A 27,138-nucleotide genomic window follows, 5' to 3' on the forward strand; every position below is an offset into this window, starting at 1 on the left:
CCAACAACTCCATAACCGGTTGCTTTGTGTTCAAACTGACATTTGAGGTGTTTAACGGATTTCTCACGGTAGTGTAACGGATCCCCGGACAGTCCCGGGTGGACTTGGCGGTTTGCTGACCGACGGTAACCCCGACCCCCTCCCCCGTTAGCCTACTGGAAAAAGAAATAGAAGAACAAGAAGTAACACGGCTGGCCTCTAAAGCAGGTGCTCACCGCGGAGTTCAGAGGAAGAACTGCTTTGACAGAAAAGCGCGGTTCTTCTCGGGACTCAAACGGATCATCTCCGGGGTTCCCTGAACCCAAGGGACCGACCACCGGTAGAAACCGACCCGGGGCTCACCGCTTCCCAACGGGGGCGAGAGAAGAGAAGTTACCGGAGGAGTTGATCTGGATCTTAGACTTCTTCGCGGACCGTTAATGATAGGATAACGTTCATCAGTAGCCTAGGCCTAATAACAGACTGATCTCATTTAGGGAACGGATTAATTGTTGGATTTTTAACGGATAAAAAACCCCGCCTATTTCTTCCGTTTTCTGTTCGGTTTCCCCTCCGATTGGAATCCACCGAATCGTTATTCCGGGGTAGCCTATTAATCATATTGAATCCATTTTTAATCCATCAGCCTCACGAACTGTAAAGCAGGGATCGTTTAGACCCGGTGGAGAACCTCAGTGAATTAGTTCCTCCACGGTGAAATAACCCCACATGCTGGCCGTAAATTCTCCACTTAACCCCCTCAAGAGAGAGAGAGGGAGAGAGGGAGAGAGCCATAGCGCGAGGCTGCGGTGAGAGTTATTACCTCTATGAGACACCATCTTCTTTTTGGAGAAGTTCACGAAAAAAGCATTTAAAACGTCATAAACGCTCATTTTAACTTAAATTCTGACAAACAAAGAGACATACTCAACTGTTCAACTGGTTCTTTTTTTTATGTGAATTAACCTGAAAATCAACTTTTAATAATATTCTACAGGAAAACTGAAATGTAATCACAAGAAATTGTGGAGATACTCGTTGTGCGTCCGTGGCTCCTAATACTGGCCTTAATGGTCTGTAAGGCCTTTTCATCTCCCACTGCATCATAATAATAATCCCATAATAGTCCAATGGGGGTTTATTTATGCTTTATTGCAGTTTTGGAAGAGCTTTAACTCAGAAGCAATTAACTTTACAACAACCTGGAGACGGTGACCTGCTGCTTTAAAGCTCCTGTGTTAGTTTAGGCTTTGGTTCAGGATCTCTGTCTCGAATGCATGTAGATCAAGTGACCGTTTCTGAAGCTCAACATGAGAAATTCCATCATCCCAAAAGTGATTTTAATGAATACTCTGTGAGCAAATCCAGCTAAAGTGTGACTTCAGATTGTTTACCATCATATATGGTCTTAACGCGGCTTTATTCTCAGTCTAACACTTCTATCTGTGGTGGTTTAGAGTTTAGCTTACCCAGCTGATTCCCAGTGAAAGCCTATGGATGATACGCTCACTGTATAGCCACATCCTCAACAGCATCCCCCCTCCTCCTCCTCCTCACACTCTAGAACTTGAAATCGAGCCATACAGCATTGATTTTTTATTTTTTTTTCTCCTCACCGCAAAACCAAAACGCTCACGACCATCTCATCCTGTCTAGTTTGTCAGTCTTGTTGCCTGAAATGTAAAACGTGCCGCAGTGTGGGTTTTCCACCTCGAGCCACAGCTGAAGGACGTTAATAACGGTCAAGCAGCGGCGAGGTCAGAGTTCAGCTTTTCAGAAATATAACTGCTGCAGCACAGACTGGAGCGTTGACAGACTGAGAACTGGGAGCTTTGGAAGGATCAAAACACAAACGGCTCTTTTTCACATTGAATCGTCTGTAAACGAGCTGGAATCAAATCCGAGCATCAATGCACTTGTTTCTGAGCCTGAACCTTGAGGACATTTCTTTGTCGTTAGAGTGACAGCTAAATGGGACTAAACGACAGCAGCCCGGGCGCCATGCGGAATGGCCGCGGCCTCTCGGACCAGTGGGCAGAGTCAGTGGTGGTCCGGCCTCGAACCACCGAGCGCCACATCACCGTGCACAAACGGCTAGTGCTGGGCTTCGCCCTCTCCATCCTCACCCTCATCATCGTCACAGCTGTGGCTGTGGTGCTCAGCGTCCGCTTCGAGGAGTGTAGCGGACGAGATCGAGACGGAGCGACGGGCGAGTCAGGCTCGCGCGGCACCGGAGGGTCAACAAAGTTGAATGGGAGCCGAGGTGAGAGGACGGGGGAGAGGGGTGACGATGAGGCGGTCCAGCCATGGAGGAATTTGAGGCTGCCGGGCACGTTGAGGCCTCGGCACTACGACCTGGGGCTCGCCGTCTACATGGACAACTTCACTTTCTCCGGAGAGGTCAGCATCGAGCTGGAGTGCATCAACGCCACAAGATTCATCGTGCTGCACACTGACCGCCTTGAGGTACGGTAGCCTGTATGGGCAGAAATCTGTAGAAATCTTTGGTAAACTTAAATTATCTTTAAGAACGTATGACATCATAGTGATATCTGTGAGACGCCAATGTCGGCAATCAATATCTGCAAAGCTTTATCCAGATTCATGACCTGAACACAAAATATATTCAGGCAATCTTTGCAAAATTGTTTGCGAGTAAGGTGATGTTGGCTCGTGCAGTGGGTAGTCTACGTATACCCTTGACGTTCCACTTCTGGGATTGCTTCGTTGCCGCCGGAAAATCTGCCGAATTTCACTGATTTAGGCCGGATATCTGTTGCCTTTGGCTTCCTTTGTGTTGAGATTTGATTGTCTCTACAAGTACTTTACAGAACAATCATGTGTTTATTAAGCTAGTATCTACCTTCCTCTCCTGTAATTAAACTCCATGCCTTCTCTGTGCTGCCCTTATAAAAAGGATCTGTGGTGTCGTATTATGTTTTTCCACCTCCAAGATGAATCTTTCATCGTCTGTGATGTTGTAGAGAAGACATACGATATTGGGGGGGGGGGATGTCTTTTGGTAAATTGACTGGATGCTCCTGCTGTTTCACTTCCTGCCCGGCTGTCTGAATGCCCTCTGGCTTGTATGAAAATAGACCTGGCGTGTATTTTTAGCGGGGCAGAGAGCCGCTTCACGCACGCTTCTGGGACGCACCGTGGCACGGGTGGTGGAATATCAAGCATAATGGCCGCAATTACTCGCGGGGGTTGCGGAGACGCGCCCAGGGTTAGGGTTAGTCCAGTGGAAATTAGGGGTGAGAGCTTTACCTGCCGTAAGCCTACAGTAAAACGAAAAGACTTATTCTGAGGGTAGCGCTACAGGAAAGACTTTTTGATACCTTCAAATTCTAAGGATTCATCCCCTGGTGAGTATGGATGTACTCTGTAAGTTTAATGTATCCACATTAGATTTTCATATTTCTTAAATGGAAAATTTGCCTATAGAGCGGTGCTAGAAGTATGTTCAGCAGCTCACCAGAATAATCAGGAATCATCCTCTGGAGACCATGAATGGTTGATGGAAATCTGGAAATACTCTCCCGATTTTCATGAATCTTGGTGGAAGGGTGTAGCATGGGCCAACGAAGAACACATTTTATTTTTGAGCAGATCTGAATCACGGGGCGGATACACATTTTCACTTTTGTAAACATTGCGAGATAGGGCATTACCTTGGCAGAGGTCTGCGCTCTCCAAGTGTCCTTCAGCTAAAATAAAGATGACTTTTAAACCAAATATAGCCCTGTTTCAACCCAGACGTCTTTTGACTTCACCAAAATAATAATAAATCACCAAATCTAATTCTTACTGGTTGGTGTAGAAGATGAATATGTGGTTTAGAAATATCCAAATGATTTGACTTTAGGGCTGCAATGAGTTGACTTTTTTTTTTTTCTAGATTAAACGTTTGGTCTAAACTGTCAGAATATAATGAAATGTCCATCCCAGTTTTTTTTAAATTCAGGGTGATGGCTTGTGTCCAAAACCCAAAGATATTCAGTTTAAGGATGTAAAACCGAGAAAATCAGGAAATTTCAAATCAGCAAATCAATCTCAAAATAGCATCAATCTGCTGTTTTTGCTTAAAAATAACTGTTGCGGCTGTAAGCAGACCAACAACAGTCCGCGAGGGACTAAACACTGAGCGATGCATAAACGCACTGTCACGCGCTCAAGATTGTATTGCAATGATTTATTGACCTCCACACGTAAAACACAACTAATACTGCAGTTACCAAATGTATAGTTACTTTGTGAGTCGAAATAAGCGCGTTTAGTGTTCGCTCCCAGGCTCACCCCCTCTCTGTCAAAGCCCAAAAAACCCAGGTGAACAGGTGAAGCAAACAAATATGTTATCACTTCCGCTCAAGCCGCGATAAACACTCCCACCGCCTACAATATACAGTAAGTGCACAATATAATAATCAATAAATAATATAAATGCAGTATGTGGCTCCTACAATTACTTTAACAAATAATGGATTATCAAAGTAGCTGGCGATTATTTTTCTGTCGATCGACCAAGCGATTAGTTGACTAATCGTTGCAGCTCTATTTGACTTTAATCACAAAAAGATCAGTTTTATGAAGTGCAGATGTATTAGATGTAGAATTCTTTTTTTTTTTCAGATGACACTCAGGTGTTGGATATTGTTGACCCTCTTTTACCCAACCCCTGAACCTCCTACTAGTGGACCAAAGTGCCTATTTTTGGAATCACTGGATGCACTACCTTCTTCAGTTGGCGTTGTAGCTGTAGTATATGAAAGTGATCGAGAACTAACCTCCGTACCCACTCGATAGCCTGCCCCCCTTTCAGAGACTTGTACATCGCTGCCAGTGGACAGTTTGACAACTTTCCTGATGATTCTTTCAAAACAAAGCTCCTTGTTTGCATCCTGAGATCTCCTCTCTGCACTGGAAAACAACCTGCTCTCTAACAAAGAATGTTTATTTCCAGATTTGGCCTCAGAGATTTCCTTAACGAGGCTAATTAGCCATCAAAGTTGCCATTTCAGCCAAATATTTGCCTCAGAGAAACGCCTGAGCAGCGTGATTTTTCCGGCCGGTCAACTCAGCTAATGTGAGAGGAGGATGAATCTGTCTAATTTGGGCAGAGGCCAATTAAAAGCCCTGCAGTCCCTTTTGTGTTCGTATGTGAGCACACTGTGAATTAAGAGGTGTTGTTGGGCGCCAGGCAGGCCTCCTAAGATATCAGTGCATGACAATTTTTCTTTTTTAATAAAAACGCCAAAAGAAAAGTGGAGAAAAATAAAACCTGCTGGTAGAAAGAGGAGACAAAATTGGGCCAAAAGCATCATTGTGATGGTTTGAATGTTTTATTACATGAACTACAAACCAGTGACTGCTCACCCCAAAAACAAAGACATTTTTCCTCTTACCTGTAGTGTTTTTTTATCAGTCTAGATGGTTTTGGTGTGAGTTGCCCAGTGTTGGAGATATCGGCCGTAGAGATGTCTGTCTTCTCTCCAATAAAATGAAACTGGATGCTACTCAGCATGTTGTGCTCAAAGTGACAGAAATACATTTGATAAACTCAACAGCAATGTCGCTTTCTAGAAATCATGACCCGGTTACTCAAGATAATCCACAGACCTGGTTGGGAGCAGTTTCATGTAGGAACTATATTCTTTCTACAAAACTACAGCCGCCAACTGTATCACCACACAGAAGGAAGGGTACTCATGGATGAGAGGCTTGTGATGTAAACATTAATGGCGTTCTCCTTGGCTGATTTCTGGAAAGAGACATTGCTGTGGAGCTTTGAGCACAACAAGCAGAGTGCCATGTAGTTCCATTATATTAGAGAGTAGGCAGACATCTCTAAAGCCAATATCTCCAACACTGGGCAACTCACCCCTAAACTATCTAAATAAATAGCACTACAGGTAAGAGGGAAAATATGTATTTTTAATTTTACGATGAACTATTCTTTAACAATTCCTACTTAGCCAAAACATATCATTAGTTCTTAGACTGATTTCCTTTACCCTAGGGCAATGATTGGTTCCAGTTCATGTTGAGGAAAATGAACATGTAGAGTCCTCAGTGGCTCTCACATGACTGATCAGATGGATTTGATCACAACAAGACACATTATTAAAGATTCAGTATTCAAACAGGAACCATGTCAGGCCGTTAAAATGTCTGACAGTGACGAATTGAGCTGACAAATCGAAGCAGTCAACAAACGAACCCAATTTAAAAAGCATTTTGGTTGAGTGGAGCATTTGAAGACATCACGGAGTGTGCCGCTGCGTTTGCTGACTCACCAGAAAACCCTTTAAAAAAAAAATCCTTTTAATAGCCAACGTGTCCTCTCTGTGTCCCCAGGCTCTCTGTTTGTATCGATCACTTCATTCATCAAAGAACAAACACACATTCACACAAACGGATACAGACGCACACACTCAGTGTTTGATTGGCTGATTATCGCTGATGTTCGACAACAAAGAATCCCAGAGGCTCCTAATGGTACCTACTGTTGCCGGGCATGTTCCCATCATGCACTGCTGCTCATCTCAGAGGGTAGTTCCACTGGTTTTCTTCAAACCTCAGCTCTCACTTTTTGCTAAATGATGACAAGTTGTCATTATTGTAGTGATCTGCAGAGGTGGAAGAAGTACTCGTAGCTTTTAAAAGGTTTTTAGGAATAGAACTAAGGAGGATCCATTTAAGAAATGGAATAAAATATTCATATTAGGGCTGGGCAATATGACAATATATATAGTCAAAACGATGACTAAAAATGTCTTGTATATTTGATATCGTTACTATCCCAATGTCAAAAAACCAGCTGCCAAACTCGATTATAATTGATTATTATGATGATGATGATTCTACTTCCTCCTCTACCTTCCTTCAGGTGGACCGGGTGTCCGTCACAGCAGAGGGCGGTGCCGGTGGTCGTCCTGCCAACAGGCCCGGGGGCGGAGCCATGCGCGTCCACCGCCACTTCCCCTTCCCGGCCAATCAGATGTACGTCGTGGTTCTGCACCGCGAGCTGAAGCCGATGAGAGTTTACCGGCTGAACGTGAGCTTCGACGCCGCCATCGAGGACGAGCTGCTGGGCTTCTTCAGGAGCTCGTACACCCTGCACAGAGAGAAACGGTACACACACACACACACACACACACACACACACACACACACACACACATACACACACACACACAGAAACACTCATTTTTCCTCCAGCAGCAGGTGGTTCGACTAGAAAAGGTCAGAGCTTCACATCCACGACATTGATTCACTCAAGCACGCTGCGGTCAGTGTGTGTGTGTGTTCCACTTATCAAACCACACACACACACACACACACACACACACACACACACACACACACACACACACACACACACCCTCCTTATGAATTTCCCATAAGCCTGTGCTCCAGAGTTGTTGTCACATCAGATTTCTTCCCCACGGTGCTGATGGCAAACAGACTGTGTGCTGATACATTTATTATTTCATGCATTACTTTTTGTCTGTGTGGCCTCAATCTGTGCGAGGCTGTGCGTCACCACGGCGACAAAACATTTGGTCGACTGTTTCTGCAATAAGTGGAACAAAGTTTTAGTTAATTGAAGAGCTCACTCATAATTGGACAAAGTAAAGTTAAGACCATATGATGACTCTCCCATGCTGAAACCTTTCATCTTGAAGTCATTAAACGTACAGTATTTCTTCTGTATTATATTATGTGTATTTACCCGTTTCTGATTGCCTGGAAGTAGTGGTGGGCCCTAACGGAGTACCTTGATACATGTTATATATTTTCAAACCGCATGCTATAATAAGATGTCTCAAGTAAATATGAATTCAAAGAACAAAATCATATAATTAAAAAAACAAGAATTAAAAGTCTCCGCCCTCACTCTTTAACACATTTGGCAAATGTTTGTAACGTGATATTATGTGTTAAAGTTGTATTCCTTCCGGTTTTAGTCCTGGTTTATTTGGCAACGCCCAACACACAGCGGTTAGCACTAGACTTTATATAAAGATGGACGATGCGTTTTTACTTCCTCCCACTGTACAAAAATGGAAAGATTCCAGATACAGGCGCTGCCATCTATTTTTTTGAAGTTTTTGAAGTCAGAGTCTGCGCAGTAGTGATTCGTCGCCTGACCAATTGCGAGTCAATCCCAGCTGTCAATCATGACGTTTCACCCTGTTTTTTCAAATAACCCAAAACTAAACTGATGGAAAAAGAACACTTGAACAAACATCAGCGTGATCAGATCTACACAAATTGGAGGTAGAGTGGTCGTTGGTAGTTTGATCCCTGGCCCCTGCAGTCTACTGTACATGTCGAAGTGTCCTTGGGCAAGATACTGAACCCCAAATTGCTGTGAATGTATATCGCTGCTGATGAGCAGGTGGCACCTTACATTCTATCCTCTGCCATCTGCGCTTTGAGTGGTCTCTAAGGCTAAAAAAAGTGCTATATGAATGCAGTCCATTTACCATTAATTTTATAGTGTAAAACATGAGACAGGTGTGTCGGTGGGGGACAAGCAGGTCAAAAGTTGCAAAGAAACTCCCGCACACTGGCTATCTTGCAAAAAATATAAAGTTTAATAGTAGGCAAATCTTCGGTACTAGACCTTCTTCAGGCAAGAAGATGGTCTAGTACCGAAACATTGCAACATGGTGTAAAACATGAAAATTGAAGATCTGCAATAAGTCGTTTTGCAAGGGTTGTGATTTTTGTGTCGAATATTTCCTGCAGATTTTGAAGACCCTTCTGATGATGACATTTATGGGTTTCTCTGATGAAATGGTTCCTGTTAAAATACTGTGTAATATTTAGAGAACTGTAGCTTGACAATGTTTGCTGTTTTCTACTGGAGAAAAACTGACAAGACATGATCAACATTGTCACATTTTCTAAAGATTGACTAATCATTTAGTCAACATCATATCAACACTATGAGCTTTCAAAATGCTGCTCCAGATTTGTTTTAGCATCAACGTCGCTTATAAGGAGTTCTTGTAATTAGTTCCAGCCAGGTAGCAGCGACGTGGCGTTGTTCGGTTTTGCGGAGAGTTAACCTTCCGCCAATCATCAAACTGTTGAGTCAGAAAGCGATAATGTGACGGCTCGATGAACAGAGCAGGACAGTTTGTACAGTTCAGATTGTCAACAGGCTGATAGCTATGACTCATTACAACAACAAAGAAAAACCAACACTGCATTTTTACCAACCAGGTCATGTTAGGTGGAATTGAAATAGTCACGACATTTATTCAAAGGGAAGTATGTCATTTGCCTCAGCTGTTTCACTTTCAAATTAAAGACATTTTATTTAATAACACTACTTTTTCTTCTTTTTAGACAGACTTTTTTTTTTAAGTACTTTTGATAGATTAAGTTTTGCATTGTCATTGTATACATGACATTGGTCCCTATAACATGCATCCTGTTGTGTTTGATTGTTTTAAAACAATATTTGGTTACACTTTACTTGAAGGTATCTACATATGAGTGATATGACACTGTCATGAACGTGTCATGAACGTGTCATAAACATTATAAACAAGTCATAAACGTTTGACATAAAGCTTCTTTTAGTAAGTATCATTCGGTTTTTGTCATGACAAGTTATGGTTAGGGTTGGGGTTCATGTGTCATGACTGTCATGAGTGTCGTGTAGGGCTGAACGATTAATTGCATTTGCAATAATATCGCGATATGTTAAAAGGCGATTTCCTAATCGCAAAGGCTGCGATTTGGTCACGTGACTCGCGAGAGCAAATCAGTCTGCACTCCGCAGAGAAAGCATCAACTTATCGCCGCACCTTGAGCAGATTTCTGTCATTCAAACAACTCTGAGTTGTATTTTAAAACTTTTACAGCCATTTTAATAAAATGAAGGGTTTTATTCGGGCTCGAGTCCATACATGCAGTTAATGGATACAGGCACGCAGAACTGAAGGCTCTGTTAGCAACGATTAGCTCTGATTAGCGGTTAGCTCCAGTTAGCTAGCTCCGTTATAAAGATATGGAGCGGAGGAGACTGTCGCGGGGAGGGGTAACAACCTGACTCTGATAAATGACGTTCGGGGAGCTTTCACAGCAGCGTGGCCGCGTTGTTTCAACAGTTTTATTAGTACAGCTAATCCCACGGCAAGACCAGCAGCGGCATGCTACTGCTAACGTAACGATAGCCTCTCTGAGCAAGTGCAACGTTGACGCTGTCATGCACGCAGCGCGCAACTTCCTGAGGGGAGGGGCTGGAGGCAGCTTCTCTCTGTGAGCGCTGTAAAAAAAAATAAAAAAAAAATACACCGTTGTATACATAGACAGTATATAAGAATGGACCAACAGATCCCGTTGCTCTGGACGGAGACCAGTGAAGGCCATTAGAAGCACTTTCCCGGTGATGGCTGAGCGTTACTGAGCAGCCTCCAACTGAGCTTGAAGACGTAGATGTGACGTGAGCAACCTGTCTGAAAGTTGGAAGTCTTCTGGTAGCTGTGCCAAGAGAAATCTCAATCATTCCCAATCTTGCAGAGACGGAGAGCGTAGGTATATGTAAGGAGATAACATAGACACAGGCTAATTATTGCTAACTAAAATGCTAGTTAACATTAGTAATTAAACTTAAACAGCTAATGTAAGTCAAAACTGCCTGTGAGCTTCTCCTGTACTATACGGTAATTCCTCTACTATGCGACAGTAAGTCGCGTGGTTATGACGCAATCGTTAGCCTATTTTTACAAAAACGTCTGCTACGGCGCCATAACGTGAGGTACAAGGTAATGGAGCCTTTTATACATTGTTGTGTTTCTTTAGAAATAAACAATGGACAAATAAAGTCTTTAAACGCTTCAGATGTAAAGTTATTCGCTGTCAAAGTGACGTCAAAATGAATGGCAGTCAATGGGATGCTAAAGTCGGGTCATCGCTTTGTAGCATCAAAATGGCGCCATAGGAGGTTCGAGCTCTGAAGCGAAGCTTACCCCCTTGGTTGTATATATACTGTATATACTATATTTATACTTATTTAACTGTCTAGTAAAATTCAAAGACAGTGTTTAAAAAGTGCAATCCACATGTTTATTACATCCATCCATCCATCCATCCATCTTGGGGTCGGGTCGTGGGGTAGCAGCTCCAGCAGGGGGACCCCAAACTTCCCTTTCCCCGGGCCACATTAACCAGCTCCGACTGGGGGATCCCGAGGCGTTCCCAGGCCAGGTTAGAGATATAATCCCTCCACCTAGTCCCGGGTCTCCCGAGGCCTCCTCCCAGCTGGACGTGCCTGAACACCTCCCTAGGGAGGCGCCCAGGGGGCATCCTTACCAGATGCCCGAACCACCTCAACTGGCTCCTTTCGACGCAAACTGAGCAGCGGCTCTACTCGAGCTCCTCACGGATAACTGAGCTTCTCACCCTATCTCTAAGGGAGACGCCAGCTACCCTCCTGAGGAAACCCATTTCGGCCGCTTGTACCCTGGATCTTGTTCTTTCGGTCATGACCCAGCCTTCATGACCATAGGTGAGGGTAGGAACGGAAACTGACCGGTAGATTGAGAGCTTTGCCTTCTGGCTCAGCTCTCTTTTCGTCACAACGGTGCGATAAATTGAATGTAATACCGCACCTGCTGTGCCGATTCTCCGACCAATCTCCCGCTCCATTGTCCCCTCACTCGCGAACAAGACCCCAAGGTACTTGAACTCCTTCACTTGGGGGTAAGGACTCATTCCCTACCTGGAGAAGGCACTCCATCGGTTTCCTGCTGAGAACCATGGCCTCCGATTTAGAGGTGCTGCTCCTCATCCCAGCCGCTTCACACTCGGCTGCGAACCGATCCAGTGAGTGCTGAAGGTCACAGGCCGATGATGCCATCAGGACCACATCATCTGCAAAAAGCAGCGATGAGATCCCCAGCCCACCGAACTGCAACCCCTCTCCACCCGACTACGCCTCGATATCCTGTCCATAAATACTACAAACAGGATTGGTGACAGAGCGCAGCCCTGGCGGAGGCCAACTCTCACCTGAAACGAGTCCGACTTACTGCCGAGAACCCGGACACAGCTCTCGCTTTGGTCGTACAGAGATTGGATGGCCCTGAGAAGGGACCCCCTCACCCCGTACTCCGCAGCACCTCCCACAGTATCTCCCGGGCACCCGGTCATACGCCTTCTCCAGATCCACAAAACACATGTAGACTGGTTGGGCATACTCCCAGGCTCCCTCCAGGATCCTTGCGAGAGTAAAGATCTGGTCCGTTGTTCCACGACCAGGACAGAATCCGCATTGTTCCTCTTCAACCTGAGATTCGACTATCGACCGAACCCTCCTTTCCAGCACCTTGAGTAGACTTTACCGGGAGGCTGAGAAGTGTGATACCCTGTAATTGGCACACACCCTCTGGTCCCCCTTTTTAAAAAGGGGAACCACCACCCCGGTCTGCCACTCCTTAGGCACCGTCCCCAGACTTCCACGCAATGTTGAAGAGGCGTGTCAACCAAGACAACCCCTCCACACCCAGAGCTTTAAGCATTTCTGGACGGATCTCATCAATTCCTGGGGCTTTGCCACTGTGGAGTTGTTTAACTACCTCAGCAACCTCCACCAGGGAAATTGATGCCAATCCCCCCCTCATCCTCCAGCTCTGCCTCTACCATAGAGGGCGTATTAGTCGGATTTAGGAGTTCCTCAAAGTGCTCCTTCCACCGCCCCTATTACCTCCTCAGTTGAGGTCAACAGCGTCCCCATCCTTACTGTACACAGCTTGGATGGTTCCCTTCCCCCTCCTGAGGTGGCGAACGGTTTTCCAGAAGTACCTTGGTGCCGACCGAAAGTCCTTCTCCATGTCTTCTCCGAACTTCTCCCACACACGCTGCTTTGCCTCTTTCACGGCAGAGGCTGCAGCCCTTCGGGCCCTTCGGTACCTTGCAACTGCCTCCGGAGTCGTCTGGGATAACATATCCCGGAAAGACTCCTTCTTCAGTCGGACGGCTTCCCTGACCACCGGTGTCCACCTCGGTGTTCGTGGGTTACCACCCCTTGAGGCACCTAAGACACTAAGACCACAGCTCCTCACCGCAGCTTCAGCAATGGAAACTTTGAACATCTCTCTTCACCCGAGTGTCCAAAACATATGGCCTCAGATCAGATGAAACGATTATAAAATCGATCATTGACCTTTGGCCTAGGGTGCTCTGGTACCAAGTACACTTCATGAGCATCCCTATGTTCGAACATGGTGTTCGTTATAGACAATCCATGACTAGCACAGAAGTCCAACAACAAACAACCACTCTGGTTTATTACAGTAAATAATAATTAAATGTAAATACTACTAAGTGTGGTAAAGCCACATCTTTGTTTTTATATTTCTGCAATCTGCACTTTAGTTTGTGTGATGTGTTTCTGACTTTCATATGAATGTTTACACCAGGCTTGGTCAGTGCTCAATATACTACTGTGATTGAAGTAGTTAAATAAAAGATGTCATTCATATAAATTCATGCATCACCTGATTTCATCATCACATACAGGCCTGTCCTCCAGGAAAGAACAGTTTGTTTAATCTATCTAATCTTGTGTTGTTCATACTATACACTGATTTATTGCTTGTCTTTGTTGAATAATACAGAAGACAAAGATCTTAAAAAATAATCGCATATTGAATCGCAATCGCAATATTTTTGAAAAAAAATCGCAGTTAGATTATTTTCTAAAATCGTTCAGCCCTAGTGTCATGTGTTCATGACAGTGTCATGTAACTCTTATGTAGATTCCTTCAAGTAAAGTGTTGCCCAATATTTTTTGTACATAAGTCTTGACTTTAGAATGATTCTGGGAGCTAAAGTTGTGGTTCAGATCTTCTCTCTCTCTTGTTTTGTTCACGTATTAGTAATTACATACAAGTGTGTTTTAACTTATGAAATGAATTCAGCAGCAGATTTAATTAGCAGATGATAAAATAAGCAGAAGATAGATGTGAGACAATGTGTAATTTAATGTGTGCATACAAATGGTCCAGCAAGGTAAATAAAAGGTATTTTTCGGTCTCACTATTAATGGAGAACACTTTAACACAGTAACTCCCCAGCACTCAGGTTTGGCCTCTGTATGTTTTCAGCACCAGTGGTCCCATATTCACTGGTAGCTGCTGTTTGGATCAATGTTGGATCAATACAGCAGCTGATGGACCAGCAGAGCTCGATCACAACAGAACAACCTGCTAGTTAAAGTTGAATGGTTACAGTCGACTTTGTGCACTAAACTGATTCCTCAAACGTTGGGTGAGAGAGAAACTCTACGTGAGAGAAAGATATTCGAAATACTCTAACAGAATGATTGCCAACTTTGTTTTGGCATGTGCAGGAATTCAGACTGCGTTGCTCTGAGAGCATATTAACTGCTGGAATAAATGCATCTAAATAAGACAGTTTCCACACACATACAGTAGTAAGAAAACATGTATATGTGACTGACACCCTTTTGAAAGGTGCCAGTCTGGGTTCATAAATATGTTAATCTGATGACTAACCAGCAAGGCAAAGAGACACGGCTCCTTACTTTAAGAAAAAAAAGCTTTGAAAATGTCAGATTTACACGTCACTACTGTCCAAATTATACACTGCTGAAAAGTGTGTGTACAAAGATCACTGTTAGTTTAAGGATTAGCTGAATGCAGCTGTGTGGCTAATGCTAACACACACACACACACACACACACACACACACACACACACTCCACTGTGAGATTTGCTTAAGCCCAGCCTGCGGTGTCTGGATATTAAATGCTAGGGGGAGGCGGGGAAATTAATTAGTGTACACACACACACACACACACACACACACACACACACACACACACACACACACACACACACACACACACACACACACACACACACACACACAGTTTGCGGTTTGCTGATATCTTCCAGTGAAACCAGTCTGAAATGGTCCAGTCTCTGTGGCAGCGGCACCACTTACCTGCAGCCTGCTGCTCACATGTACCATGACATCACAACAGCATGAGACGGGCACATCAATACTCAGCTAATATAAACAAGGAAATTGCACTAGGGTTGTTGTGGTGCATTTCCACCAGTCCTCCAGGAAGTGCACCGGGCTTTGAATCCAATTTGTGTCAGCGCGAGCTGTTTTTAAATGTGCTATAGAAATAAACTTTACTTACTTCTTCCCACGAAATGACTCGTTTTACTATCAGAATTTGATCCATTCGGTCCGATAACATTTGGAAAGTCTAGAAGAGCCGTGCAAAAGTTTAGACACTTCTGAGACATTTAATGCAGAATCATCTTCTCTGCCGTCCATCTGTCAGTTAAAATATAAATGCATACATTGTTTGCTTAGTAAGAGAGCAACAAATGGAAGCATCATTGCAGTGGCAGTATCAAGGTACTGTATTCAAGCCGAAAGGGTCAAGTGAAGTCACAACTGGTTTTAAAGTCAAAGTTGATTCTGAAGTCACCAGATTTGTAAATCAAATCATGGACTGCAACTAACTAAATTATTTCATCACGATTTCTCCGCAGATTTTCTAGATTAATTTTTAGCTGTATTTAACATCAGAAAAAAATATGGATGGGGGCTGAATTATACAGCGACGCAACGACCAACGCAGGTAGCACTTGGCCAGTTTTGTACTTTCCTGACTTTGAAATGTACTCCCGCCGTCTGTGGTATTGTGTTGCTCTGCTCAGAGCGCACGGTGCACAGCTGGAGGTTCCTTCAAATGAAGCAGCACAAAGAGTTGTTGGTATCTCGGTGGAAGTGTTTCTTAGACCTTGCGCTGTTTCTCCTGCAACGTCCACTGCCAGTCTGATGGTTTTATCAACAAATGCAAAATACATACAGTGCTTGCAGCAAATGTGGAGTAATGACTGAATAATACTTTACATCAGTGTATCACAGACTCCTTTCCACCTTTCTTTTTTAGCAAAAGTGCTTTTCATGTTTTGTTCTTGAAATGCATCCTGATGAAAACTGAGTCACATGTTATATGACCATTTGTGACGTGAGACACAGATTTGAGATTGATGTGATCGTATAAATGGCGCATAAACGTTTTATGATTGGCTCAGCTGTTTTTCACCAATGAGACCAGCGAAGTGACTGGCTGAGACTATATTAATGTAAGGAGGAGTGAATGAATCATTAGTATTAATCTCCACACCCTCTGATCTAAACTCAACTTCAGCCGTTAAGTCCGTTTGCACAAATGTGAACCAAAAATGCAGGTGGAGAGGTATTATACAATTGGGCATTGTGCAATACAGAATTTATTGACCACAGCATGAGTTAACGGGAAATGCAAAATGCAACCCCCCTGCTTTGGTTTGACTTTGAGCCTGTGCCATTAAAATCGGACTCCTCGTGTCAGTGTTGATAAAAAGTTCCAGCTGCGAGCTTTAGAACAGACTTCTGACAGAAACCTTTTTTAACGAGGCAATGAATTTACAGTTAACGAGGAATAGTAAGGCTGCTAACGAGGAAGGGTCTGATGAGGAACAAAGTCGTCGAAGTGTTAACGAGAGAGACGGGATGGTCGATGAAGAGTCTACATTTTAACATGCTCATTTTCAGGTTCATTCTTCTAATTTGGTTTTCTACTTGAACTTGTTTACATGCTTTAAAGTTCAAAAAACACATTCTTTTTCTCATTCTGTCTGTCTGAATATACCCGATAGTCTGAAACGCTCCGTTTTAGCGCCTGTCTCTTGAAGCTGATTCTTCATCACAAGCTCACTCTCTTGACTCTCTGGCGCTGATAGTCATCCAGTGTTGAGATGAGATGTTTCAGATCGATCGCTCCCCCACTTTGTGTGTGTCAGAGGGTAACCTATATAATGTGGCCGTCAATTGAAGCAATTTAATAAATGCATTTGTTCTCAAGCACACAGGCGAGGAGGAGAAACTGCTGTGTAGCAGAGGGCTTCACACCTGTGACTCTCTTACCTGAGCCTGAAATTAGCAATGATGGCTGTCTCCGCCCACTTCACTCCAGAGGGAGATATCTCAACAACTATTGGATGGATTGCCATTCAATTCACTATACATAAAGAATGAATCCTTATGGCTTTGATGTCCCCCCCTGACATTTCATCTAATTACACCGACGGATCAATATTCACACTGGAAACTTCTCTCATGTGTATGACAGAATGTCTCTAAAACTTTAAGATTATTTTTATTGTCTATTACTCCTCGGTTAATCTCGATCAATAAGTTGTTGTGGTTTATAAAATGGTGATAAATGTTCAGCGTTTCTCGAAGCCCAATAATTCGTCCTCAAATGTCAAAGCTATTCAGTTTACTGTCACATGGGAGTGAAGAAACTAGAACACATTCACGTTTAAGAAGCTGGAATCAGAGAATTGTGACTTTTTTTGTCATAAATGACTCAAACTACTCAAATCTATTATCAAAATAGTTGGCACTTAAATTTAATATTGAACAACTAACCGATTAATCGATTAATCTTTGCAGCTCTACTTAGAACCAAACTTCAAAACATAGGTTAAGATAATTGCTATCCTGACATTTATAATTGGCTGCTTGGAAACAAAATAGCTTGTTAAACAAGACTTAAGAGTCTGCAGGCTTAAAGGCTGTGTGGATTTTTGGTTCTTCTAGTGTGTAATGCATGCCTCGCAGCCTCATGGGCCTGCATGAGCAACAACTCTTTGAGAACAACTCACCTCTTGCTTTTGAAACCAGCTTGTCTTGAAGCAAACTTTCTTTGTTTTGTATTTTAATTCCTGGTTGCAATTTGTGCTGCTGCTTAACATCTCCTTGGTATCCGTTTCTTGGTCTTTTTTATGGTGAAGGATTTCAGCCGTGTAACTTCCCTGCATGTCCTGTCCTGTACTACCTTGTAGAGCTGTAATCGGGCTTTAAAAGTTCGGCCCGACAAGGCCCGAGCCCGACAGGTACATTTTGATTGACAGCTTTTTAAAAGCCCAAACCCGTTTACAGCTCGACATTATTCAAATGTGCGCACGCACACAGCTCTTTTGCCAAGGATCAAGGTCATTTATACATTTTTTAACATCATTTATTCATGACTAACGTGAGCTATAGGCCACTTGGAAGTTGGAACAAAGAAATAAAATAGGTCCTCCAGAGGCCAGCCTCCGTTTCACCTCCTCAGCATCCATTTTCGCGTTAATCGAAACGCATCACCTGACCGCTCATTTACCGCGCAACCCGGAGCCCGAGCCCGAGCCCGAGCCCGAGCCCGAGCCCGTGTACATTGATAGAAATTAAGACTGAACCCGACCGGGCAAAGCTCTTCAACTCTGCTACCTTGCACTAATGGCCATGAAGGACCTTGTTGCACATGATTAATTGTTCCTGCTTCAGTGGCCACCAGTCAAACCCATAAAGAGACAGCACTGTATTACTCAAACTTTCCGACGATTGCTTGTCAAGTATTTCATTTCACGTGTGAGCGGCGCAAGCTGTTTTCATTGATCAGCTGCGGGTCATGGTCCACAGAGAGGAACAGAGAGCAAAACAACCTCCTCCTTATCTCCTCCTCGCCTCACCTCCTCCTTCCTTCTTTTCTCTCCCCCCTCTAATCTCCTACATCCTCACTTTCTCCTCTCTCGCTCCATCAATAAACGAGAAGAATTTAAATCTGATCTAACCCCCCCCCCCCCTCCATTAGTCACATATATTATATTTTAAACATGATGAATCAGCCTCTTCAACGGCTTCCTGTGTAAAACTATAGCTGCTGCAGCAACACACACACACACACACACACACACACACACACACACACACACACACACACACACACCATTCTTCAATGTGAACGTGGGGATTGCAATTTGAGACGTTGCTTGAAGAGGTCGGTGTGGTGTGTGTGTGTGTGTGTGTGTGTGTGAGATACATATAGAACTGTAACACACACAGACACGCACACACACTGAAAAGCACCTGACTCAACAGTTTCCTCTACAGTGACATCTCTGGATCTGAAGTGTGTGTGTGTGTGTGTGTGTGTGTGTGTGCGCTCGCTCTTCTTCTGTGATAATGACAAGCATTACAGCAGGAAATTATGTCATTTCTTTTTTTCTCTTCTTGGTGTTCGGGAGACGAAGCGAAGCGTTGCCACATGAATTCATGCACGAGTGTGAGCGTGTGCATGTTCTGTGTCGAGGTTGTCCGTGGCAACGCTGTCAGCTTGGTTGTCAATCAGGTACTGATGACACTGTGTACTGTGACAACAAGCGTTACCTTGGCAGCGATGACTGTTGGCAACCTGCAGGATGTCAAGTCGCGTGTGTGTGCGTGTGTGTGTGTGTGTGTGTGTGTGTGTGTGTGTGTGTGTGTGTGTGTGTGTGTGTGCGTGTGTGTGTGTGTGTGTGTGTGTTTGTGTGTGTGTGTTACAGACTCATCCTCTCGTCTAATAGATTCTCTCTTTATCTCGGCTCTCTCAGGCTTTCTCCATTATTCTCTCTCTCTTTCTGTCTGCCTCGCTCGGCCTCTGTTTATTATTCTGTTTCTCCCCCCCCCATCATCTCTTCTTCATCTCTTCACACCTCGTTTCAGTTTCTTTCTTCTTCTCACTGCCTCTGTTGTCCACCTCTTCCACTTTCTATTCTATTCCTCCATTCCTCCTCTCCCTCCACTTTTACAGGTCCACCTTTTTCTACCTCCCCCCGTCTTCATCCTCTCAATCTTCTTTTCTTTCTTTCTCTCTCCTCCCAGTGCTTCCCTTCCTCCTACCCTTTTTCTTCCTCCTTTTTTCCTTCCTGTCATCTTCTCCTGACATATCTTCTCCTTTGATCTGCTTCTACTTCTCCCCCTCTTCCTCCACTTAAGTCATTCCTTTATGCTCTCCTCTTTCTCTCTTCTCATTTCCATATTTCTTCATCTCACCATCTCTACTGTCAACGTCTTTCTCTTTCTAGTACTCTTCTAACTCCTCCTCGTATCCCTTCACTCCCTTTCTCCTCTTCCTCTTGTCCTCTTTCTCATAGTGTTCCTCTCCTATCATCTTACACTTCAACTTTCTCTCCTCTTCTTTTTGTCCCTTTTCTTCACCTCTTATTTTGTCCTCCTTCCTTTACTCTTCCTCTTCCAGCACTTTATTCTTTATCATCTCTCCACACCTCCTTTCAGTTTCCCATTTCTTCGTCTTCATCATCATCATCATCATCATCATCATCATCATCATCTACACTTCATCTCTTGTCCACCTCTTCCTTCTTTTTTCTCTCCTTCTCCTCTCCCCTGTCCTCCTCATATCCCCCTATCCCCCTTCAACTCTCTCCTCCTCCTCCTCTCTCATCTCCTCTTGTCCTACTCTTCTTCAGCTTCCCCTCTCTCAACTTCCTCTTCCTTTTCATCCTCCTCCTCCACATCTTACTCTTCCTCACATTTCTCTTTCTCCCTCATTATCGACTCTCCTCTTCTCTGCCTCTATTCTTCCTCTTTATCTTCCTTCTCCAGTATACCTCCTCTGTTTTGAATATTTAGTGCTTCATGGTGGCTTCTGATGTTTTTCTCCTCCTCCTTTCTGCTCCCATCCTTCTTTTCCTTCACTTTTGTTGCCTGTCTTTATTTGTTTCTTCCTCTTTTCCTCGTCTGTCTGTCTGTCATCTTCCACCCTTTTCCTTCCTCTTCTCTTCCACTCCCCACCTGTACTTTCTCCCATCCTCTCCACCTCCGCCTCCCACTCTTATTCCTTTCATCTCTACCTCCACAAACACCCGGAGAAAAATGCACCAGGAAGAAAAAAAAAGTTTTCAGGGGGATTATTTCCTGGAGTTTTAATTTCATCCCGTTTCTGTCAGGTAGCTGACAGACGGACGTAACAAAGCTCTGATATGAAAACATTCAACTCGGCTTAAAGAAATCGGGAGGAAACAGAAAATGTCCTCGTGTTTATTTTGGATTATCTCTTTCTGTCGAAGCTCCTTTATTCCACACTGAACGAGAAAACCTGAAGAAGTCAGTCTTCCTGTGAAAAGTTCTGCTTACAGACAGCCGACTTCAGAGGATTATCCTCATCCTTCAACCCTCTGAACTCTGATTCCACCTTAAATGTCTTCTTTGATAGCTTTGAAATGTTAAAGACTAAAACAAAACCCATCTTCATACGACAGCATCACGTATTCTCTATGGATTTATTCCAGAAGAGTTCGTGTCGGAGCTTTGACCTGGAGCCAGAGAGCAGTTAAAGCCAAACATGAGAATATGATGAATTAAATTATTGGTCACTTCATAGGCCATTTAATGCAACAGCAATTCTGCCTCACTAGACATTTCATTTAAAGCTGTCATTTGGATTCAAGGCCAAATGTGGAACAAAGTGTTGTTCGTCAATATAATGATCTCTGATCTGTCGGTCAGTGGAGAGTCAGGCCGGACTCTATTTAAAGAGATGGTTCGGATCTTTTGAAGTGAGGCTGTAGGAGCTACTTCACCACAGGTGGTGTGTTAGCAACAGTAGATGGAGGTCGGTACGCCCCCAGTTTGGAGAAGCAGGCAGGAGTAGCAGTAGTGCTAAGCAGTGTCCTGCTGTAGACGGGGGCAGCAGCTAAACACATTTTAGACACCTAAAAACATCTATATCAGTTTAAGTTTAAGCTATATCTAGCTATATTTATTCTCAGCGCTTCACCTTGCTGTCAGACAGCCCTTTATGACGGGGAACTGAAGCCGTTGTCTCTGCTCTCTTCAAAGCCACCAGACTCCTTTGACAAAAACAGCCATTTTACCTGGCAGAACACGGGAGTTGCTGCTCTATCACTGTCTCTGCTGAGGGGTTTGTGGCAAGAGAAAGGATGCTAATTAGACTGAAAGTAATGTGGACCTGGCCCGATCTTAGTTTCTTGGAACCGAATGGACCCAGAGGGATCTGGTTTAAAGTGAAACTATAACTTTAAAAAGAAAGAATAACCGTATCTTTCTGTAACAAATGAAAAGTGAATTCATAGGCAATCAAATTGAAACTTGATACTGTTATATAATCAACATTAGAGTCAGCTCAGTGTGTTTCTAGTTTTTGTTAGTCACGCCAAAGACATGATGATGCACAGTTACGTTTTTCTGGCTGACGCTCTGTGCCACTTTTCATCATTTACTGTACATCCTGTAGTTGTCTCTTGAGATGATCAATACCGCTCTCATGTCTGTACTCTAAGTATGAAGCTGCAGCCGGCTCATTTATCTTAGCATAAAGACTAATCAGGGGGAAACGGCTATCCTGGCTCTGTCCAAAGGTAACAAAATCCACCTACCAACATCTCTAAAGCTCATTAATAAACAGGTTGTTTGTCATTCGTTTAATCTCCACACAAAAAATGTTGTAGGGGGTAAGTGCCAAACTAACATTGCGTTTTTCTCTGAGGTTTTATAACATCAGATGTGATTTATGATCAACACATGAACCTGACCTCCAGTCGAACTAAGATCTAGTAAACATCCGACCAGGGCTGAAAGTGGCCCATTTCTGGGTCATTTTATGGGCAGTTGGAGTTTGTTTGCTGTATATAAGAGTGAATGACTCTGATGGATGGTGTTTGCAATGCTGACATCATTCCCTGAACCATTCTTTCTCACCATCTGGAGAGAGCAACATTGACTACATTTACGTGCACATAATATTCCGAAAAAGACGATATTCTAACTAAGCTGATTACATGGCTAATGAAAGTGAATATTCAACTAATATTCCCGTTCACATGCAGCCGTGCAAAATACAATTTTTTTTTTATTTATTTATTTATTTATTTTTTACGCATATTCCGAATGTGCTGTATACATGTCCAAAGAATGCCTCTAAAACCTGAATAATACCCCACATGTCTTAATCGGAAAATGCTATATTCGGAAAAAGGCCTTATTCAGAATATCCAACCGGAATATGCTGTTTACATGACCTGTATCAAATTCGGAATATTGTCATATTCGGAATAATAGTGGAATATTGGTGTGCATGTAAACGTACTGCTTGTTTACTGTTTATTTACAAGGATCCCCCTGTATCTGTCTTTGCTGCTAAACTTTACTAACACACGGACACACTCACAGACACACATTAGACTTATCACGCCACGTATTAATAGTAAAACGGTGCTTTTTATTTTTACGCTCCTGACAGATGGAGCTGGCTTCTCTCAAATTGGAGCAACCCGTTTCCATTGGGACATTTAAGATGATGCTTGAAAATGTTACATCAGTGATTCTCATTTGATTTTATTGTTTATGTACATGTAATGTTGTGGTTGTTCCTTCTTTAATGTTTTTTTACATATTGTAATTTGGGTATTGTTTTTTTGATCATTTTCTTTTATTTATTTTTTTTATTTTGGCGATCGTTTTTATTTTTAGTTTGTGCTGTAATTAGGGCGTCTTTGGAAACGAGAGCTTGCTCTAAATGGCCCTCCCTGAATAAATAAAGGTTATAATAATAATTTGAAGCCCCTCTGAAAGTCATTCATCTTTATTTGACAATAACACAGCAAAAACCTTTTTTTTTTTTTTTTCCCCTCCCAGTTACCTGGCCGTGACTCAGTTCAGTCCCATCCACGCCCGGAAGGCCTTCCCCTGCTTCGACGAGCCCATCTACAAGGCCACGTTCTCCCTCACCCTGCGCCACGACTTGCAGTACACCTCGCTCTCCAACATGCCGGTGGAGAGCAGCTCGCCGTCGGACGAGGACGGATGGGTGACCAACCGCTTTGCCCGCACGCCGCGCATGTCCACGTACTACCTGGCCTGGGCCGTCTGCAACTTCACCTACAGAGAGACGCAGACCGACGGCGGCGTGACGGTCAGTCTCAACACACACAAAACCAAAAAACACCAGTGCTGCTGTGGTTCCTTTTTAAAGCAGCTTTAGTTCGTTAAGGAAGGAATGATCGTAAGCCTCTCCGAACATTTCTGCCTTTTTTAACACAACTCACACTAGGGCTGGGCGATATGGAGAAAATCAAATATCACAATATTTTTGACCAAATACCTCGATATCGATACCGCAACGATATTGTAGTGTTGACTATTGGTGCTTTCACAAAATATTTACACAATGAGATTTTTGATAAATAATCATCAGTAATGTGGATATAATGACTAAGTGGGTAAAGGCAAATAATAGAACAGTTACAACAGTCTGGTAAGTTCAGAAAATGACATCACTTTACTGTAATGTAGCCTTTAAAACCAGGAAAAGACAACACTAATGCCATATCACGATATTACAATATCCAAAATCTAAATCTCATATCACTATATCGATATATTGCCCAGCTCGTGCAGAATGATTCAGTTTCAGAGCTGATGATTGGACAAGAGTAAAACCAGGAGAAGAAAGGAAGGAAGGAATAGAACTAACACATCCGACAATGTAGTGGCAGCTTGTTAAAAACCTTCCTCGCCACTTTTTGCAGGTTGTAAAGGGTTCTGACTCATGTACGCCACCATGTCCAACTTCAACATGCACGGCTATCCAATAACGACGAGGCTCGTAGAGAGTCAAACATGGTTAATTCCACAGATATGATCAAAAATAAAGTGTCCATATGCAATGCTAGATTATCAAAAACTGACCTTATGAAGAAATGTACTATTGAAAAATTGTTGCTCCATCCTGCTCCGTTGAAGCTTACTGTAACTTGTATTAACTCCACTTAAAGAAATCAATCCAACATTTGTCCAAAAGCAGCACAGACTAGGGGAGCACGAGTCTTAACAGGGCAAAACCCACATCAAAGCACATTCATAACATGACCAATAACCTGCATTTTGATGTATATTCAATATTTAAATTTCATAACAATTTATTTTTGCAATGGGAATAAAATACAAAAAAACTGTATACAATACATACAAATAAAACAAATTGATATAAGATCAAACTCATGGTGATAATAATACAATTCAGCAAGTAAAAATCATTACAAAGGTATTTTTCTAACTGTAATCTCTCGTAATTCTGACTTCATTTTCTGCTTGTCTTCGGATTTAAAAAAAAATCCTGCTTTTATTTTCTTTTTAAAAGACTTACCCTGTGTTCTGAGCGCTCTCTCTCTCTCTCTCTCTCTCTCTCTCTCTCTCTCTCTCTCTCTCTCTCCTGGGACTCCTGTTTGTCTCGAGGCTGAGAGAGAGAGAAAGTTCTGTGGTGAAACCTGTATGGATAGAACAGGAAATGCAGAAGCTCGTTATCTTGACATGAGGACCCGTTTAATGCCCTGATCTCCTCTAAGCTGTATTTCATATCATTAAATCCTTATCCCCGGGGTTAAAACACTAAATATCTTCATAATGAAGTTGTGATAGCTTGATATCTAAGAGTATCGGGAATAAAAAGACTGTGGTACCAGGGAGATAATCAGCCTGTGGAAACAATTGTATAGTTGAGGAAATACTTTGGGAGAATAGTAGAGACTGTCCTTCCCCAAGAAACGCTCCCGGATGTCGTTCTGTACAATTAGCAATTACAGCCCTCTAGTGGGTCAAACAAACGCAGGACTTTCACCCGGAAGAGTGGGGTTTGAGTCCCGTTTGGAGAAAAAAGTCAACGGCCATTTTTTTTAACGTTACGAATGTCACGCTCAGCGTCGCATGCATAACTTTCAGGAAGTGAAGTAACTTCTGATTATAACCAAGGGGGTAAGCGAGCATCCGGAAAGCGTACCTCCTATGGGGAGATTCTGAGGCAAACAAGGATAACAAGCCATCACCTCCCGTTAGCATTCCATTGACTCCCATTCATTTTGGCATCACTTTGACAGTGAATAACTTTACATCTGAAGCATTTAAAGACTCTATTTGTCCATTGTTTATTTCTGAAGAAACACGACAATGTATAAAAGGCTCCATTACCTTGTACCTCACGTTATGGCTCCGTAGCAGCAGTTTTTGTAAAAATAGGCTAACGATTGTGTCATAACCCCACGACTTTCTGTCGCATTGTAGACAAATTACCGCATAGTCAAGGGGGACATGGAGGCATAACAGTCAAGGGAGAAGCCCATAGAGAGTCCATGAAAGCATCGGAACAACATATTTCAGCAATGTTTTGCTCCGGCTCCTACGCTTATGGGCAGCTCCTACTCACGCTCTCCGTCTCTGCAAGATTGGGAATGATTGAGATTTCTCTTGGCACAGCTACCAGAAGGCTTACAACTTTCAGACAGGTTGCTCACGTCACATCTACGTCGTCTCTCTCAGTTGGAGGCTGCTCAGTAACGCTCAGCGCTCACCAGAAAAGTGCTTCTAATTGACTTCACTGGTCTCCGTCGAAGTCTATGGCGTCAATTTGTCCATTTATTTTACTGTCTATGATTATAACCCAAACCATGATCTTTTCTAAACTAAGAAGTGTTGGTGCCTAAAGCTTACCAAACTGAGAAATGAGGTTGTCCTTCCGCCACCGCTATGGGCATTATTTTATGAAACGCTCCTGTGGGTCGTATAAGAGGGTATGGATCAAACAACTCATATGGCCATATAGTTTGGAGGACCTGTTGGTATAGTAACGTTATCCAGTGAAGTACAGATCCAGCCTTAGAGAGCATGTGTTAATATGTTAAGCATGTACAGTCAGTGTCTGTGTGTTCTGGTTGTATCTAGGGTTAGCCTAGGTGAAACCTAATCTTGATGCACCAAATATTTTCTCTGTTGATTTTTAGTAGCAGTGGCATAGCCAGAAATTCATTTTGCACTATAAAAACATCAGCGGTTACAAGTTGCTAGTCCTTAACAACCAACATGATTAGCATTAGTACAAATTGAATCTGTGTGCCAACGAATAAAGGCAGTCTTTTGCTTATACACAAGTGAGTCCGGAGTTAGCCTTGGGTAATGTCCCAATGTTCTTAGTGCAACACAGAAAGTTCAGATTTATGGTATTCACATGGGACTAGTATTACCAGGTGACCTCATGTGATTTTAAAATGACCCCCACACGTCTGTGTTTCGTGATAAGCAAAATCTTTATTTACTCAACTACTGACATTATCCGCTGGACATCATGTCAAGACTAATAAACTTTCATTTATAATTGCCAGCGCAGCCAATACAACCCCAAATCATCCAGATGCCGACCTTCACAATAATTACAAATTACTAAAGGTCCCCAGGTAATACTAGTCCCGTGCAAAGAGGGCTTAGTCC

At 43.1% G+C, this 27,138-nt stretch overlaps 1 protein-coding gene across 1 annotated transcript in view; it reads left to right on the plus strand.

Moving 5' to 3' along the window:
* Positions 1-1,950: 1,950 nt before the first annotated feature.
* The window catches only part of LOC144512326 (thyrotropin-releasing hormone-degrading ectoenzyme-like), a 186,271-nt gene continuing 161,083 nt past the window's right edge, over positions 1,951-27,138 (plus strand). The window contains exons 1-4 of the mRNA XM_078243008.1: positions 1,951-2,450; positions 2,636-2,664; positions 6,939-7,113; positions 23,518-23,794. Of these exons, the coding sequence (XP_078099134.1) occupies positions 1,951-2,450; positions 2,636-2,664; positions 6,939-7,113; positions 23,518-23,794 (981 nt within the window). The remainder of the gene's footprint in view (positions 2,451-2,635; positions 2,665-6,938; positions 7,114-23,517; positions 23,795-27,138) is intronic.

The sequence above is a fragment of the Sander vitreus genome, chromosome 23 (assembly GCF_031162955.1).
Source record: "Sander vitreus isolate 19-12246 chromosome 23, sanVit1, whole genome shotgun sequence".
Classification (NCBI taxonomy): Eukaryota; Metazoa; Chordata; class Actinopteri; order Perciformes; family Percidae; genus Sander; species Sander vitreus.